Source organism: Mesocricetus auratus, unplaced genomic scaffold (assembly GCF_017639785.1).
Source record: "Mesocricetus auratus isolate SY011 unplaced genomic scaffold, BCM_Maur_2.0 Super-Scaffold_100676, whole genome shotgun sequence".
Lineage (NCBI taxonomy): Eukaryota > Metazoa > Chordata > Mammalia > Rodentia > Cricetidae > Mesocricetus > Mesocricetus auratus.
The window spans coordinates 97,100,170-97,119,505 of NW_024429266.1; the positions used below are offsets into that span (position 1 = coordinate 97,100,170).

General features: G+C 37.7%; 1 protein-coding gene across 1 annotated transcript in view; it reads right to left on the bottom strand.

Annotated features, from left to right (window-relative positions):
* Window positions 1–643: 643 nt before the first annotated feature.
* The window catches only part of LOC101822508 (vomeronasal type-2 receptor 116-like), a 29,233-nt gene continuing 10,540 nt past the window's right edge, over window positions 644–19,336 (bottom strand). The window contains exons 2-6 of the mRNA XM_005081334.2: window positions 11,757–12,048; window positions 10,241–11,047; window positions 8,971–9,198; window positions 4,389–4,518; window positions 644–1,551 (exon numbers count right to left, since the gene is read on the bottom strand). Of these exons, the coding sequence (XP_005081391.2) occupies window positions 644–1,551; window positions 4,389–4,518; window positions 8,971–9,198; window positions 10,241–11,047; window positions 11,757–12,048 (2,365 nt within the window). The remainder of the gene's footprint in view (window positions 1,552–4,388; window positions 4,519–8,970; window positions 9,199–10,240; window positions 11,048–11,756; window positions 12,049–19,336) is intronic.

Consider the following 19,336-nt stretch of genomic DNA (forward strand, 5'->3'; position numbering starts at 1 on the left):
GAGTGAGTATGTGGTGCGAACACAGGTTATCACAAATACTATGTTCCAATACAATAATGTTTTTAACTGGTGTTTATAGTAAGAAAATAAATTAATCCACAAATAAAGACACTTACAAAATATCTTTATGGATAAGTTGTGTGGCAAGTTACAGCAAATCTTGGAATTCTATGCTGTAATTAGCGTTTGATGTTATCTTATAGTATCTTGACATTGCTTTGGTGGAAGTTAAGTTCATTTTGCACTTTTCAAAAATATTTACCTGGAATCCACATATAGGCTTATTGGAAGGCTAAGGCAACCCAAGGAAATTTGGTCCTGGACATGTGACATTCCAGTATTCCACAAACACAAAATATCTAAACAGTAAGTCAGACTTGAAGGATGTTTAGCATATGTGCCTAAACATTTTAACCTGAGAAACTTTTTTTTTGAGGGAGGATTTCTCTGTGTAACATTCTTGGCTGTCCTGGAACTCACATTGTAGACCAGGCTGGCTTAAAACTCACTGAGATCCACCTGTCTCTGCCTCCTGAGGGATGGGATTAAAGGTGTGTGCCAGCAATGCCTGGCTTTCCTGAGAACATCTATTGACACTGTGCAAAATCCTAAAAATGGAACATTATTTATCTGAAAAAAACCTTTATTTCCATCGAACTCTATCTCTCATAGCTTTCAATGAGTTCTTATCAGGTCTCATGAGAATAATATAACATTTGGGGATAAAGATACAGCTTAGGAGCCCTGTACTAGAAGCCAAGATGGAGAAGACCTCCACAGCCACCATAACCTCCCCCTTAGCACTGTGGTAGACAGGGAGGAAGGTGACCCAGACACTGCAGAACACCAGCATGCTGAAGGTCAGATATCTGGCTTCATTGAAGGTGTCTGGAAGGTTTCTGGACAAAAAAGCTACTGTGAAGCTCCCTATGGACAGCACCCAAAGGTATACCAGGACACAGTAGAAGGCTGTGACTGAACCCTTATTGCACAAAATGATAATTTGACCATGTTCAGAGTGTGCATCTGTGTCTACATAGGGAGGAGATGTTCCTAGCCAGATTCCACAGATGATAATTTGTATAAATGTACAGATAGGGATGATGAATTTGGGTGCCCCTGATTTAAGAAACCCCCTCATCCTTCTTCCTGGCATAGTGATTTTGAAGGCTAGGACCACAGTGATGGTTTTGGCCAAGACAGTAGACACTGCCAAGGTGAAGACAACTCCAAATGTGATCTGTTGCAGGATGCAGGTTGCTGTGTTGGGCTGACCAATAAAGAGGAAGGAGCAGAGAAAACAGAAGGTGAGGGAGATGAGCAGGATGTAGCTGAGAGTCCTGTTATTGGCCTTCACAATAGGAGTGTTTTGGTGCTTCACAAAAACTCCAATGACAAGAACTGTGAGTAGAGATAAGCACAGGGCAATGCCTGCCAGTGTTATCCCCAAAGGGTTTTCATACGCCAGAAATGTCACAACTTTTTGGAGGCAGCGGGTTCGCTCAGTGTTGGAATACTGAGTATCTGGACACTTCACACACTGCTCCAAATCTGGTAAGAAATGCAATATGCTATTAGTACAACTTCATTGAGTTTTGCTCATTGCATCCTCACACAAACCTGGAAGTAGTACAAAGGGAAAATGAATCCAATTAGTCTTTGTACAACTGAAAACAAAGAAATGTATGCTACTGCCTTGAAGATTTTGCCTATTAATATTAGTAGCAAGTAAATAAATGGATACCCTTTTCATTTGTCTCGAAATGTCCTTTCTTATTTCCATATACAGATAGCATACCAAAACAACAAGAAAACAGACCAAAAAAGATAAGGAAAACTAGCCAACCACCTTTACTCCCAGAAATCAAGAAGCAAGGGCCTTGAATATGTAACTTTCTAGACAGTCTTGTCTACAAAGTGACCTGAATTATAGACAGGTCTACACAGAGAAATTCTGTCTTGAAAAACAAAAACAAAAAATAGACAACATATGTATTCTAGTTGTACATTTGATATTGAATGGTAGTGTAGACTTGGATTTCATAAAAGGAAACATTTATTACTCTTATTTCTATACCATTGAATATCCATAGTCTCTAAAACAAAGAGATTTGGTGTTCCTTGCATATTACTACTCTTTCTTCACATGGCAGAGATGCACTAATGCCCCCAAATATCCTGAGAAAAATTTGAATTCTGCTGGCGAATGGAATGCACCATTAACAACCATTAAAGCTTATATTTCAAAAATGTCTCATGTGTTTTTTCAACACTTGTTTCTTGTATTCATTTTTCAACACAGCACAAATAAAAGCCATTTTAAAAGAGGAATATCAAGTAAGAAATGGACAATGGAACAGTCAGGTGGGGAAACTTCTCAATGCTTATTATAGGATGGTCTAGTTTAGTGGGCAGTACCAACCTGGGAAGTGGACCCTAGATTGTATTAACAGAATAAGCTAAATAGAGATGGAGAGTAATATAGAGTGCAGCTCCATGTTCTTTGCTTCACTTCCTGCATCAAGTTTCCAGACCTGACTTCAATCCATGACTTCCCTTATGATAGACTGTAAGCTTTATGATGAAGCAAACTCTTTCCTTCTGAAGGTGCTTTTGGTCAAGTTCTTTATAAAACAATGGTAAGCAAACTAATGTATCACCTTTGGTACAAGACAAAATATAACATAAATTTTGGGACAGTTCAAACCACATTTATATTCTGTTAAATCAGATCTCTGGAACTTATGCCTTGGTTATTTCATTATGTAGCATGTAGTCATCAAAACCATAATGTGCAAACTACCAAGAAAGCAAAGATAATATACAATATGATTTTTGGAGAATGACAATCTTGTAAGTTTTAATTCTATCCCCAAAATGTAACTTTTTCATTTTAGTTACACAAAAAACAGCAAATAAACCTTGTTAATCTATCCAGCTCTCTCAGTCCTTGCTGCCCTCAGTTATCAACAGCTCTTTGTATAGGATTGGGAACTGTGTTCTCTCTCTGATCTACTTTAGCACATCTCTTGGTGTCATCCTATTTCTGTTTACATTTGGCTGCTCATGTTAATGAGAGTATATGTGTGCAATTTGTGATGTTACTGTGATATTCAAATATCTAAAGGATGATGTCAACATTTCATGTTGGTTATCGTTTTCTTATTTGTTGCTGAATTTATTTTACAAGTGTTTCACAGAGTTATTGCACCTATATAATTAGGCATTTGGACCTATTATATTTTTTAGTGGTGGAATTGCTGGATGTGGGCCAAGTAGTTCATTATGTCATGCATATGATCTTATAATTTCCTATACTTGGTAATTACAAAGAGTACTACTGAACATTTGCCCTGTTCTTTCATCATTGTATTTTCTAGTACAAACCAACATAAATATCCATGATTTATTCTCAAAATGTGTGTAGCATCACTTACATCTACCTCAAGTAATTTTTGCATATATTTATTCAGTTTTATGGCTTAATCCTCCATCTCCACCTGGTTTCTTCTCTGTTCAGCTTTGAACTATACAGAGCAACAAACATAATTTTCCCACTGGAATCATCCTACATCACATGTTGTCATACAGGAGACACATTAATTTATTGCTTTTCATGCATTAGATTGAGAATTCTTCCTGAATGTAGGTCTGAGAATCACATGTGTCTGTTGCCCACAATGGCGAGAATACAGTGTCAGGTACCCTGGAACTATCATTACATGCAGCTGAAAGACATTATTTGAATGTTGAACGCCAATTCTAGGTTTTCTAAAAGGGCAGTCAGTGCTCTTAACTATTATTGCACCTCTCCAGCCCCTGAAATTCTTTTTTTTTGAGACAGGGTTACTTTGTGGTTTGGAGGCTGTCCTGGAACTAGCTCTTGTAGACCAGGCTGGCCTCGAACTCACAGAGATCCAACTGCCTCTACATGCTGAGTTCTGGGATTAAAGGCGTGTGCCACCAATGCCCGGCACCCCTGAAATTCTTAAGACAAATCTACTCTCTATTAATATCTGTTCTATTTAAAAAATAGTTCTGGACACCAAGAAAGTGATCCTGTACCAGATTAATGGATTTTGTGTAAGGTTAATACAGATCTAAAAAGATTGGATATAGACACATGTATACAGACCCCACACAAATTTTACTGAAAGAGTGAGCATTAGAGTCCTATCAAGATTTTTAGAAGTATTATGTGAATAAAGTGTGTTTTATAATCATATAAAGTCTACAAATATGGGGTACCTCATGAAAAAAAATTTGATTATAGCTATTAACATTGAATACAAACTCGTAAGAATATAATCTGTGCAATTCTCTTGTCATGATTTCTAAGTCAAGCCATGGGTTTTAAAAAAGTTGAGGACCTCATCCTTAATGCACACACTTGCCTGTTCCATTGGATATTTCATTTTCTGGGCAGAGGCTGCAATCAAAACAGCAGACAGCCTTGCCTTCCTGAAGAGATTTCCTGAATCCAGGAACACAACTTTCATGGCATACAGATGTTGGAGTCTGAAGAAATCAGCAATGTGAGGAAAAATAAGAATTAATCCAGTAATTAAGCTTTATGAGAATATTTGGCCATTGGTGAATTTAATTTTATAAATCCACATTCAGTTAAATAATGAATCCACAAATATACCCCATAATAGAACATATAAATAGTAAACATATACATGCAAATATATATAAGTGTGTGTGTTTAGAATCATGCATACACGTGGGGAAGAAGATGTTCATACTTGGCAATAATTAACTTATGAAGAATATATTGGAATGTATAAATTGAATTTGGAAATACATCAGTACAACCATCTTATAATTAATAAGAGACTTGAGGCTCCTGTGATTCCTCACCCTCCCATAATCCACTCCCTTAATCTTCCGGGGGCCCGCTCCTGGCATCCAGAGGACCTTTCCCAACAGGAAAGATGTCAGTCCTTCCAGACCCTACCCCCAGCATGCCCAGCTTCAGGAAAGACATCAGTCCTTCCAGACCCCACATTCCAGCATGCCCAGCTTCAGCAAAAAAAAAAGGAGACCAGTAGAGACAGAAAGACCCCACCTGCACCCACTGGAAGAAGACAGAATAAGAACTCACTCAGTAATAGAGAGACCAACATGACTCTACCAGAATCTAGAGACCCCATGCCAGCAAGACCTGAAAAGCACAACATAGATGAAGCAGAAGAGACAGACCTTAAAAATTATTTTATGAAGATGATAAAGACTCTCAAAGAGGAAATGAGGAAATCACTTAAAGAAATAGAAGAAAAAACAAACAAAACTTACATGAAATGGAGGAAAAGACAAACCAAAAAAATTCAAGAAATAAACAAATCTCTTAAACAATCTAAAAAGTACCAAGAAAAAAAATCCAACCAAACAAATGAAGGAAACAACTCAAACAGTTGAAGGACTGAAAGCTGCAATAGAAAAAATATAGAAAACACAGAATGAGAGGATGATGGAAATAGAAAAGCTGGGTAAACAATCAGGAACTACAGATGCAAGTATCACCAATAGAATACAAGAGATGGAAGAGAGAATCTCAGGTGTTGAAGACTCATGACTCATTAGAGGATATACAGGCATCAACCAAAGAAAATCTCAAATCCAACAAATTCATAACATAAAATATCTAGGAAATATGGGACACCATGAAGAAGCCAAACCTGAGAATAATAGGTATAGAAGAAGGTGAAGAATACAGCTCAAAGGTACAGAAAACATATTCAACAAAACCATAGAAGAAAACTTCCCTAACCTAAAATAGGATATGCCTATGAAAATACAAGAATCTTACAGAACACCAAATAGACTGGACCAGAAAAAGAAGTCCCCTTGCCACATAATAATAAAAACATCAAACCTACAGAACAAAGAAAAAATATTAAGAGCAGCTAAAGAGAAATGCCAAGTAACTTATAAAGGCAGACCTATCTGAATTACACCTGACTTGTCAACGGAAACTATGAAACACAAATGTCCTACAAACACTAAGGGAACAAGGATGCAAGACCAGACTGTTATATCTAGCAAAGCTTTCAATTACCATGGATGGAAAAAACAAAAATTCCACGACAAAGCCAGATTTAAACAAGCCAGCCCTATAGAAGTGCTGGAAGACAAACTTAGACCCAATGAAAATAATTACACTCACAAAGACATAGGCAATAGATAATCCCACTTAACCAAACACCAAAAGAAAAAGAGAGGAGAACCTACACACAATAACACCACTATCAATAAATCAAAAAACAAACAAGAATCATTAATCAATGGTCATTAATATCCCTCAATGTCAGTGGTCTCAACTTGATTACAAAAAGACACAGACTATCAGAATGGATATGAAGAGAGAACTCATCCTTCTGCTGCATACAAGAAACATATCTCAACGTCAAAGACAGACATTGCCTCAGAGTAAAGCGTTAGGAAACGATTTTCCAATCAAATGGACCTGACAACAAGCTGGTGTAGCAATCCTAGTATCTAACAAATTAACCTTCAAATTAAAATCAATCAAAAGAGACGAGGAAGGACATTTCATAGTCATCAAAGGAAACGTCCATCAACATGAAGTCTCAGTTCTGAACATCTATGCCCCAAAGACAAAGGCACCACATTTGTGAAAGAAACATTACTAAAGCTCAAATCCCACATAAAAGCTCACATACTAGTAGTAGGAGAATTCAACACTCTGCTCTCATCACTAAACAGGACCTCCAAAAAGAAACAAAAGAACTAGTAGAAGTTACGACCCAACTGGGTTTAACACACATCTGTAGAAAATTCCATCCAAACACAAAGGGATATACCTTCTTCTCTGTGCTACATGGAACCTTCCCTAAGATTGACCACATAAGGGAAAACACAGCAAACCTCCACAGATACAAAAAATTGAAATAATCCTCTGTATCTTATCAGACCAGCATGCATTAAAATTAAAATTCAACAATAACACAAATTGCAGAAACCCTACAGACTGGTAGAAATTGAAGAATTCAAAATTGCACCAATCCCTGGGAAAAGGAAGAAATAAAAAAAGAAATTAAAGACTTCCTGGAATTCAATGAGTATGAAGACACAACATACACAAACTTATGGGACACTCTGAAAGCAGTGCTGAGAGAAAAGTTCATAGCACTAAATGCCCATATAAAGAAACTGGAGAACAGTGACACCAGAGAATTAATAGAACAACTGAATGCTCAAGAACAAAAAGAAGCAAACTTACCCAGGAGGAGTAGATGCCAGGAAATAATCAAATTGAGGGTTGAAATCAAACAAGTAGAAACCAGGGAAACACTGCAAAGAATCAATGAAACAAAGAGTTGGTTCTTTGAGAAAATCAACAAGATAGACAAACCTTCGTGCAAACTAATCAAAAGGCAGAGACAGAGAGTACACTAATTAACAAAATCAGAAATGAAAAGGGGGCATAACCTTACCAACAGCCAAAAGAAAAAAGGGGTGGAATTTCACACACAATTCCACCACCACAAACCATTCCAAATCAAAGAAGAATGAGCACTAAGTGGTCATTAATATGCCTCATATTAATGGTCTTAACTCACCCATAAAAAGACACAGGTTAGCAGAATGGATTCAAAGACAGAACCCGTCGTCCTTCTGTGCATACAAGAAACACACCTCAGCCTCAAAGACGGACATTACCTCCGAGTTAAAGGTTGAGAAAAGATTTTCCAATCAAATGGACCCAAGAAACAAGCGAGGCTAGCAATCCTAATAACTAACAAATTAAAGTTTAAAATCAATCAAAAGAGATGAAGGAGGTCGTTACATACTCATCACAGGAGAAATCCACCAAGATGAAGTTTCAATTCTGAACATCTATGCGCCAAATACAAAGGCATCCATGTTCGTAAAAGAAACATTACTAAAACTCAAATCACATATAAAGCTCCACACACTTTTAGTGGGAGACTTCAACACCCCACTCTCACCACTAGACAGGAATACCAGACAGAAACTTAACAAAGAAGCTAAGGGTCTAATAGAAGTTATGACCCAATTGGGATTAACAGTCATCTATAGAGCATTCCATCCACATAAAAAAGAATATACCTTCATTTCACCACCACATGGAACCTTCTCAAAAATCGACCACATACTTGGCGACTTTAATCCCAGCACTCTGGAGACAGAGGCAGGCGGATCTCTGTGAGTTTGAGGCCAGTCTGGTCTACAGAGCAAGTTCCAGGATAGGCTCCAAAACAATACAAGAAACCCTGTCTCAAAAAATAAAAAAAACTCAACAGGTACAAAAAAAATTGGAATAACACCATGCGTTAAAATTAGAATTCAACAACACAAATTGCAGAAACCCTACAAACTCATGGAAATTGAATGATGCACAATTGTACCATTCCTGGGTCAAAGAAGAAATAAAAAAAGAAATTAATGACTTCTTAGAATTCAACGAGAATGAAGACACAACATACCCAAACCTATGGGACACTTTGAAAGTAGTGCTACGAGAGAAGTTCATAGCACTAAGTGCCCACGTGAAGAGAGGCCAGCATGGGACTGATCTGGACCCTCTGAGTCTCAGAGTCGGTGAGGAGATCTGGGCAACCTGTGGGGTCTTGGGCAGTGGATCAGTGTTCGTCTCTGGCAAACAGATGGACTTCGTGTGTCCATGGCACGGGGAGAAATGCTCTCTCACTGGACTCTTAGGGGAGGGCTTTGACCCTGCCCTGAGCGAGGTGACAGGCTCTGGATAGCCCTTATGTGGAGGGAGGTGGGAATGGGGTGGGAGGCTGCAGGGGGGAAGGTGGGGTGTGATGGAGGAGGGGAGGGAGTGAGAGCTGGGATAGACATGTGAAGTAAGCTCCTTTTTAAAAAAATGTAATTAAAAAAAGAGACTTGACGGTAATCAAAGATTTTTTCTTTTTTCGTTTCTGTGCTATGTAAATCATTATGTGACATTCCACCTACCTCTCTAACTCCTGTGCTCCACTCTATCTTGTCCTCCGACAGGGACAATTGTTGACCAGGTGGAAAATACGGGGAAAATGTTCCTACTTTCACTTTATATCCAAGACCTTGTGGAAAATTCCAGAAGTTTAGAATGTCATACTCTACATTCAATTTTTCAGATGGATGCAAGTTTACTTGGTCTCCAGAGGGATTTGTGAATTGAATGTTCTTCAGGATGTGATTCAGCTAAGAAAGATGCATGATTTGTGATGGGCATGCTCATTGTAAAAAGTAAACCTGAATTATGCCGTGGCACTTTTACATTAATCTGTTCTCAAAATAAAGCATCATTATAGGTATGTAACAGAAAAGAATGAATGATTATAGGGAATTAACAAAACTATCCTAATACTATGTGAACTGAGTTATCAGATAAGTTTCTGCTTCATTATACATTCTAATGCTTTTCAGCACTGATCACCAAAGTCTGTGATGGTTACTTTTAATTATGAACCTGACACAGTCTTAAATCACCTGGGAGTGAAAATTCAGTGAAGAATTGTCTAGATTAATTTGGCTGGTGAGGACATCTATGAGAGAAGTGGTAACTCAGATTAACTGAGGCAAAAAGACCTTTGCTGAGTTTAAATATAACAATTTCATGAGACTGTACTGAATGCATTGGAATGAGCCACTTCAGCAAAAGCATGCATGCAGTCACTCATTGCTCTCTGCTCTTGACAGTTGATGTCGATGAATGAGCTGCTTAAATTCAGACCACCTTGTGTCCTGTGGGATGCTGGTCAACAAATTGTAATTGTAAATCACAAATTACTTTCTCACTTTAGTGGCTTTTGTCCACATATTTTATCAAAGAAAAAGGAAATAAACCTACACAATGTTTATATTAAACCTATTCCATGAGATTTTTTAAGATTACTTCACTTGGTTTTACCCCACACAATTTACTAGCTGAAATGTCAGTCTCTGCTTGTTCATATTTAGGAACTTCATGAGAAGAGGTTAGGAATTCTCTGTTGAGGACTGTAGAAGAGCAAGACTAATGTCTGATTTAACATAAAATTTTGCCCTTAGATATTAAGTATATCAATTATGACATTGCCTTTTAATTTTTGATTTCTCCTAAATCTATTTTTTAGACAATAAAACACTCTAGAAAACTTAGCTTTGGAAAAAGAATCACAAGATACATTTTTAGAGAACTTGTAGGGTTATTTAACTGTGTCCTTTGGTGACACACTTCATCATTCAAATGAGAAATCATTACCTTCCAGTGGGGAAATTTCATTCTTTCTCCATTTTTCACTGCTGACATGTCTATTTGTTGCAGAAGCATCTTGTGGAGGGTGTGGGCCACCGCATATACAACATTGTATACATGGTAACTGCCATCACTCATGGCCTTTTCAAAGTAGTACCAAGGTAACCATTCCAAGGAACCTTTATATGAACAATTTTCTACTGATTTACAGGAAGCATGTGAAAGTGGACAATTAAAATAAATCTCCCACAATCTTGCAAGGAAAATGTCTTCTGGGTATTTGGAAGGGGTGACTGTCTTTACAAAATCTTTAAAAGTAGAAATCTCACCATGGTGTTGTGAAAAAATTAGAGTTCCATGAAATGAATCAAGAAATAAATGTTTCATAGCAGTAAAGACTTCCCATTGTGAAGTGGTTACCCAGATTCTCCATGGGAGTATATGTTCCCATATTCTGAAGAGTATTCCTAAAGAAGACTCTGTGTCACCATAGCAGATAATTACTTTTGCTGTGCTTGCCTCAATCCTATTTTGAATGATATTAGGTTCAACAATGTAATGTACATTCATGACTGGGAGCATTTCCATGAACGCTACACAGACACTGTTTTTTTCCAACTCTAGTATCAGTTCTGAGACAAAATGAACACCTTTTTCATCTTCTGAGATGATCAGCCCCACCCAGTTCCATCTGAAATAGACCATCAGTGAGACCATGCCCAAGACCAGAGAAGACTCGTTGGTGGCCATCTGATACAGAGAAGGAAACTTCACAGGATCATTCAGATTTGGTTCAAAAGTTCCAAAAGTCAACTAAAGAAAAGAGAACAGGGAGTGACATGAAGGAGGATATTCCAGAAATTACAGTCTCAATATGTTTGAAACAATAGTTTAAAATTTAGAAAGTCAGATTTATACTTAAAGTCACCTCTGACATCTGGAGTACATCTTAGGATATGAGATGAAATATTCCCTTCTGTCGTAAGTAGTTATCTGAATCTCATGCCTTTTGTGCACATTTACAAAAGGTATGTGGATATACCAACAAATCTCAGAGGATATGCCCTTAAAGATAATGCATTTCAAAAGACTGCTTTGTCACTCATGAGTGTCCAATGTATCTGCCTATGTTTGTATAGGTGAACACATGACTATATGCATATGAAGGCTAGAAGTAGGAAGTAGGCATTGTGTTTCCTCTACTTTCCTCAACATGTTCTCGATGTTGGTCTCCCAACAACCCGGAGATTTATGACTTTTTGCCTGACTGAAAGACAAGAAGCCACAGAGGTCAACTTTTCTTTGCTGTGCCGAAATGAGAAGATGGGTGGTGCTGGCATCTAAACTCCTATACTCACGATTGCACAGAAAACATGCCTGACTCCTGTGCCATAATTTAGCCCAAGACTATGTAATTTAAATCACAAACACATGGAGTCTTCTATTTCATAGTTTTCCTTGGTAGTCAAGTGTTAGCATCAATAGAGAATTCTCTCATTTCTTCCCATTCATATAATCTCACCTGTGGATAGTTATAAAGTCCAAGATATATACCAAGTAAAGAAGATATTTCCCATGTTGTTCCTGAGATCGCAGCAATATATTTTTCTTCTCTTCTGCAGGTGTAGTTTGGAATGAGTTTGTCTTCCCCTGTGAGCCAAAAGAGGAAACTAAAAGATGTCTGTTTTTCATATGGCCCAGCTGTGTAGATACAATATCCCAGAGATGCATTAGGTAAAAGAAGAGGATTCCTGTTGATCTCTTTGATGGCAAAAGTCAACGCTATTGCAAACTGGTAGTTGTTGGCATTAATTCTGTGTAGAGGACATAGGGGTCATTATAGAACACTCTTCAATCACCATTTTCTTCAAAACGAATACAGTAAATGTCACACATTAATGAAAGCATCCCTTCACAGCTTCCATGTTGAACTCATATCTTGTTATTTGATGCTGTTACAACATGAGATCATTTGGAGGTAAGTATGACAGGTTGTATTATTTTTAACAGCTCATACAAGGACTAATGCCTTTAAAAATTTTAGACCATCTTCTTCATCTATTTTCTGATTGTAGATAGAGCAAGAAGACTATCACCCTTTCCTGAAGCAGGCAGTCTCTACATGACCCTCACATGATTTTAACTTGGTATGCCTATCCTTCATAAAAATGATACATATAATATTTGTGGTTCTGTAGGTGGGGGGTCTGTATGCTATTGGAGCCAACCTGAATCAAGACTTTCTAAGAGATCCTGATGTAAGGACAAAGGGAAATTTAATTCTGTGTATTTTTCCAAGTTTGAACTTGGAAAAAGTCTGTCTAGGAATGCAACAAGTTCAATAAAGGCATCACATTTGAGTTTCATAACTCAGTTCTTCACCCTGAGTTATGGTTATCAGTTCTAAAGCAGCTGTTTCTGAGATATCCTGTTTTCTCTTTGACAACATTTTTTACCTTAGCTCTCTGCTGACCTTGGACATTTTGTCATTACAGATAGTACATAGGGTGCAATATTTCTTTATAAATTTGCTTGGCTTAAGCCATCAGTTTATTCAAGAATTTCTGCTCCAAGTTATCCCTCATCCTCATTCTTCCCTCTTGGCACCTTGTGATTTGGGACCATTTTACTTTCAGGTTCAGTTCAATATGTGATGTCTGTAGCCATGATGATTTATTTGCACTAATTATGACTTTGGCATTTTTTTCGTGTTTGACCACGTAAAATATACATTAAAAGTATTTTAGTGTTTTTAGGTTTATTTCTTTATATCTGTAGTAAGATTTTCCCCAGTCAAATCTGATCTCTATTAAGTTTGAGTGAAGCCACAGCCTTTCATTTTCTGTAGAAACAAAAGCACAAATTCTTCTCCAGTGTAACATATTTTTGACTTGTATTTTGAAGTTAAGTAATATATAGTTTTTATAATTCAGTGTCTCTCAGAAGCTATTGTATGTTCATCAGAAGCCAAAAAATTTAAAGTCAATACAACAACATATATGTTCCAGACTCCCTGTGTATACTCCACTTCTATGTGTCTTATTATTTTTGTATTATTTTATTTTTCTTTGAAGATTTTATCTTACTATTTCTAAACATTTCTTTTCTGTGATTGTCTATATCCATTTTCTTTTCTTAAATCCTAAGCTCATGTTTAAAACACAGTCTACCTGTTTAGAGGATTTTTCCTTTCTGAATATGCTTTACTGTCTGTCTGTCTGTCTGTCTGTCACATTTTCTATCTGAATGAGCAGAACTTAAACCACCTTTCAGCTTAGCTCATGGCAGTGGTGTCTCAAAACCACAAGCAGCAGCTTGGGGATGTGTCTCTGTATGGTAGCCCACTTCGCAGGGCTCAGAAGTCACCATTGTGTCCATTTTTTGTGTGCTCAAAACCTTTTTAAAACTTTCTCAGGTTTTACGTGGAAACACGTGCTCCCTTTTTGGATGTAGTTGGATTTACCTTAGAACAGGTCTCAGAGAAAAAGCAACACAGAATCTTATATTGACTATGAACCTTGGCCTATAGCTTAGACTTGTTTTTAAGTGCTTCTTATTCTTTAAATTAAACCTTTTCCATTAATTTACATGCTGTTATGTGACTCGTGGCGTGTTCCCTCTTCTACATGTTATGCCTCCTCTGAATCTCCTCATGACTCTGCCCTTCTTCTCAGCATTTTCTCTGTGCCTGGAAATTCAGCCTAGCTGTTAGTCATGTAGCACTCTATTAAGCCAATTAGAATGACATTTTCACAGTGCAGACAAAAATTATTCCAAAGCATTGCATACTATTTGTATACTATTTGGTGTGTGTAATTTTTCTCATCTCGAATGACCTAGATATCTTGTCCCATGTATCATTTTATATTTTTCATTCTAGTCTTTTTACATAGTTTCACATTTATTGCTTTCTATTGTTAATGTTCAATAACTCTGTGTTCATGTCTATTAAACTTAAATATCATTATTAATGTCTGATATAATATCCAGTACTGAATACTTTGAATTGTCTCCATTAATTTTTAATTACAATATAATCACACCATTTTCCCTTTTCCTTTTTGTCTACACTTCAGTATATACCCCTCCTTCCTCTTTTAATTCCTTCTTTCTGATTATTTATTGTTTTAACAATTAAATATGCTTGTCTGTACAAATACAAGCTGTTCTTATACTCTAATGTTTCTTTTATATATGTTTTCATGACAAGGTCAAAAATATACATGCTAAAATGAACAGGGAAAAGCAAATATGACTCATCATTAAACAAAGACACTGAGGTAAAGGAGAAATCCTGAGAGCAAGAGGAATATTGTTGACTAGAAAAGAGCACACAAGCTGCTGGAAGTGTAGTAAATCCACCCCAGCAGCCCACACCATCTGGAATTGGCCCACATCACAGCCTTGGATCCCCAAACCCTCCACTTGAGGTGAGTGTGGGTTCCCCTCAGGCCTACTCCTTGAAGCTTCCTGGGTCTGCTCAGCATTGAGTAAGCCCTCCCAGACAGGCTGGATCATCTGGTGTTTGCCCACATCTCAGTCTTGGTCCTCCCTAAACCCACTGGGTGAGGAGACCATGAGGAGAGGCCAGACCATCCAGAGTCTTGGAATACCTACATTCAAGGGGAGACAAGAGGAGAGGAAGAGGCCCCATTCTTACCTGCTGGTAGAAAGAATGGGCAGAGGACGGTATAAGAACACATTCAAGAACAGAAAGACCAGTATGATATCACCAGAATCTAGAAACTCTATACAGCAAGACCTGAACACAATGAGGGAATGCAGAAAATAGAAAAGCTGGGTAAATTATCAGAAACGACAGATGTAAGTATAACCAGTAGAATACAAGAGATGGAAGAGGGAATCTCATGAGTTAAAAAAATTAGAAGGAATAGAGCCATTGACTAAAGAAAATCTTAAGTCTAACAAATTCCTAACACAAAATATCCAGGAAATATGGGACACTGTGAAAAGACCAAACCTAAGAATAACAGGTATAGAAGAAGGCAAAGAAATACAGCTCAAGGGTACAGAAAACATATTGAACAAAATCATAGAAGAAAACTTTCCCAATCTAAAGAAGGTCATGACTATGAAAGTAAAAAAAGCTCACAGAACACCAAAAAAAACTGGACCACAAAGAAAGTTCCCTTGCCACATAATAATCAAAACACCAAACTTATAGAATAAAGAAAAATATTAAGAGCAGCAAAGGAAAAAGGCCAAGTAATATGTAAAGCCAGATCTATCAGAATTACACTTGACTTCTCAATGGAAACTTTGAAAGCCAGAAGGTCCTGGATAGATGTTCTACAAACACTAAGGGAACATGGATTCCAGCACAGACTACTATACACAGCAAAGCTTTCAGTCACTAAAAATGAAAAAAAATATCCCATGACAACACCAGTTAAAAACAATATATATCCACAAATCCAATGGATTTGTACAGAAACTACTGGAAGGAAAAGTGCAACCCTAGGAAGTTAAATACACTCATGAAAACATAGGCAATAGATAATCTCACTTCACAAAACATCAAAAGAAACAAAAAGGGTGGGGGAATCAACACACAATACCACTAGCACTAACAAATCCAAAACAAACAAGAATTAACAATCTATGGTCATTAATATCCCTCATTATCCATGGTATTGTCTCACCTATAAAAATACACAGGCTAACAGAATGGATACAAAGACAGAATTCATCCTTCTGCTGCATACAAGAAACAAACCTCAACTTCAAAGACAGACGGTACCTCAGAGTAAAGAGTTGTTAAAATATTTTCCAATCAAATGGACACAAGAAAGTAGCTGGTGTAGCAATCCTAATATCTAACAAATTAGACTTCAAACCAAAAACAATCAAAAGAGGTCATCAGGAAGAACTCGAGTTCTGAACATCTATGCCACAAATACAAAGGCACCCATATTTGTAAAGGAAACATTACTAAGGCTTAATTCCCACAGAAAACCTCACACACTTATAGTGAGAGACTTCAACTCTCACCACTAGAGAGGACCACCAGACGGAAATTAAACAAATAAATAAAGGAACTAGCAGAAATTATGGTCCAATTAGGTTTAAGAGACATTTATAGAACATTCCATCCAAACATGAAATAATATACCTTCTTCTAAGCACCATGTAGAATCTTCTCTAAAACTGATCACATGCTCAACAACATAGCAAACCTCAACAGATATGAACAAATTGGAATAAAGCCCTGTATCTCATCGGATCACCATGGTTTAAAGTTAGAATTAAAAAATAACACAGACTGAAGAAACCCTATAAACTCATGGAAATTGAACAATGTGCTATTATATCATTCCTGAGTCAAGGAAGAAATAAAAAAATTAAAGCCTTCCTAGAACTCAAGGAGAATTAAGACACAACATACCCAAACTTTTGGGACACTTTGAAAACAGTGCTAAGAGGAAAGTTCATAGCACTATGTGCCCACATTAAGAAACTGGAGAATAATCACACTAGAGAATATACAGTTTAACTGAAAGCTCTAGAACAAAAGGAAGAAAACTTGTTCTGGAGGAGTAGATGCCACGACATAATTAAATTGAGTGCTGAAATCAATAAAGTAGAAACAAAGAAAACAATACAAAGAATCAATGTAAAAAGAGCTGGTTCCTCAAGAAAATCAACAAGATAGACAAATCTTTATGCAAACTAACCAAAAGTCAGAGAGAAAGAGAGAGAGAGACAAAGAGACAGACACAGAGAGAGAGAGACAAAGAGACAGAGAGAGAGAGAGAGAGAGAGAGAGAGAGAGAGAGAGAGAGAGAGAGAGACAGAATGCAAACAAACAATATCAAGAATGAAAAGGGGGACATAAAAATGGACACCGAAAAACTTCAGAGATTCATCAGGTCATGCTTTGAAAAGATGTACTCCACAAAATTGGAAAATTAAAAAGACATGAACAATTCTCTGGATAGATACCACTTACCAAAATTAAATCAAGAACATATGAGCAACTTAAATATATCTTTTTTAATTTTTTAATTTTAATTTTAAATAGCTTGTTTTACATGTCAATCCCAGTTCCCTCTCCCTCTCATCCTCCCGCACCCCCCAGCCTACCCCCCAGCCTCCCACCCTATTGCCACTTCCTTCCACATAGGAGATATGTAGAGTCTGTCATTTCACTCAGGGTAGGGTCCAGGCACTCCCCTAAGAGTCCAGGCTGAGAGAGCATCCCTCTTTGTGCTATGGGCACACAATGTCTGTTTGTATTCCAGGGAGAAACACTGATCCACTGCTCAGGGCCCCCATAGGTTGCTCATGCCTCCTCACTGACACTCATATTCGGGGGTCCGGATCAGTCCCATGCTGGCCTCCCCGCTGTCGGTCTGGGGTCCAAGAGCTCTCCCCTGTTCAGATCAGCTGTCTCTGTTGGTTTTGCCAGCCCATTCTTTGCCAATTTGCTCATCGCTCCTCTCTCTCTGTCACTGGGTTCCTTGGATTCAGTTCAGTACTTAACTGTGGGTGTTTGCCTCTGCTTCCATCAGTCACTGGATGAAGGCTCCCGGATGGTTATAGACATCAAGTTCATTATCAGGAATGGGCATTCGAGATGGTCTCTCCACTATTGCTTAGCTTGCCATTTGGTGTCATCCCTTTAGATCACTAGAGGTCACACTGGTGCCTGATATGTCTTCTAAACTATGATTCCCTCTTCCCCCTATGCTACCCCCCCACTCAACCTTCCTGTTCCCCCATGATGTACTCTCTCTTCCTCTTCTCCCCTTCTCTTCTTCCCAGCTCCCACTCCCCCCCTCACCGTGTTCCCCATCTGGTCAGAGGATCTTGCCTCATTCCTCTTCTCTTGGGTACTATGCATATCTTTTAGGTTCTTTCCTGTTTCCCAGACTCTCTATCAGTGGAAGTGCAGACTGGAACTATCCTGATCCATACCTAAAATCCATGTATGAGTGAGTACATACTATGTTTGTCTTTTTGCAACTGGGATACCTCACTCAGGATGGTTTCTTCCAGTGCTGTCCATTTACCTGCTTATTTCAAGATTCCATTGTTTTTTTCTGCTGAGTAATACTCCATTGTGTAAATGTACCACATTTTCTCTATCCACTGTTCAGTTGAGGGGCATCTAGGTTGCTTCCAGGTTCTGGCTATTACAAATAATGCTGCTATGAACATAGTGGAGCAGATGCCCTTGTTGTATGAATTTGCCTCATTTGGATATATGCCTAAGAGTGGGATTGCTGTGTCTTATGGTAGATTGATTCCCATTTTCCTGAGGAATCTCCATACTGTTTTCCAAAGTGGCTGTAGGAGTTGGCACTCCCACCAGCAGTGGAGGAGTGTTCCCCTCTCTCCACATCCTCTCCAGCATAAATTGTCTTCGGTGTTTTTGATTTTAGCCATTCTGACAGGAATAAGATGGTATCTCAGAGTTGTTTTGATTTGCATTTCCCTGATGGCTAAGGATGTTGAGCACTTTCTTAAGTGTCTCTTGGCCATTTTAGCCTCCTCTATTGAGAAGTCTCTATTTAGTTCTGTACCCCACCTTTTAATTGGATCCTTTGGTGTTTTGGAGACTTGCTTCTTGATTTCTTTGTAAATTTTGGAGATTAGGCCTCTGTCAGATGTGGGGAAACCTGAAAACTTATCTTTCTGTCTCTTGCTTCATAGGAGGATTTTTATAGAATTTTCAGTCTCATTTCTAAGTGGAAATGCCATATTGAGCTTTTTCTTTTCTGTCTATATCTGCTAATATGAGAGCCGCAAAATTCAAGTGTTTTGAGTTCTCAAGAATCAACTGACAAATCACTAATAGAGTTTTGCTGAAGCTTTACACTGATTATGAGCCAAGGTTTTCATTTAATTTTATTTATTGGAATATGTCTTGCAAACTTTCTTTAATCAAATAAAAATTCATATAAATTTACAAAATACAAATTAGTAAAGATTTATTACAAATTAATGTTAACAATGGAGGGATATAAATTTTCCTCTGTGTAGCCAATATCAAGGTGCCATGCTACTGTAAATAGCTTTTGGAATTGAAGGTGATCAATGCACTATCCTATATGCATTTTATCATTTACCATTATGAAT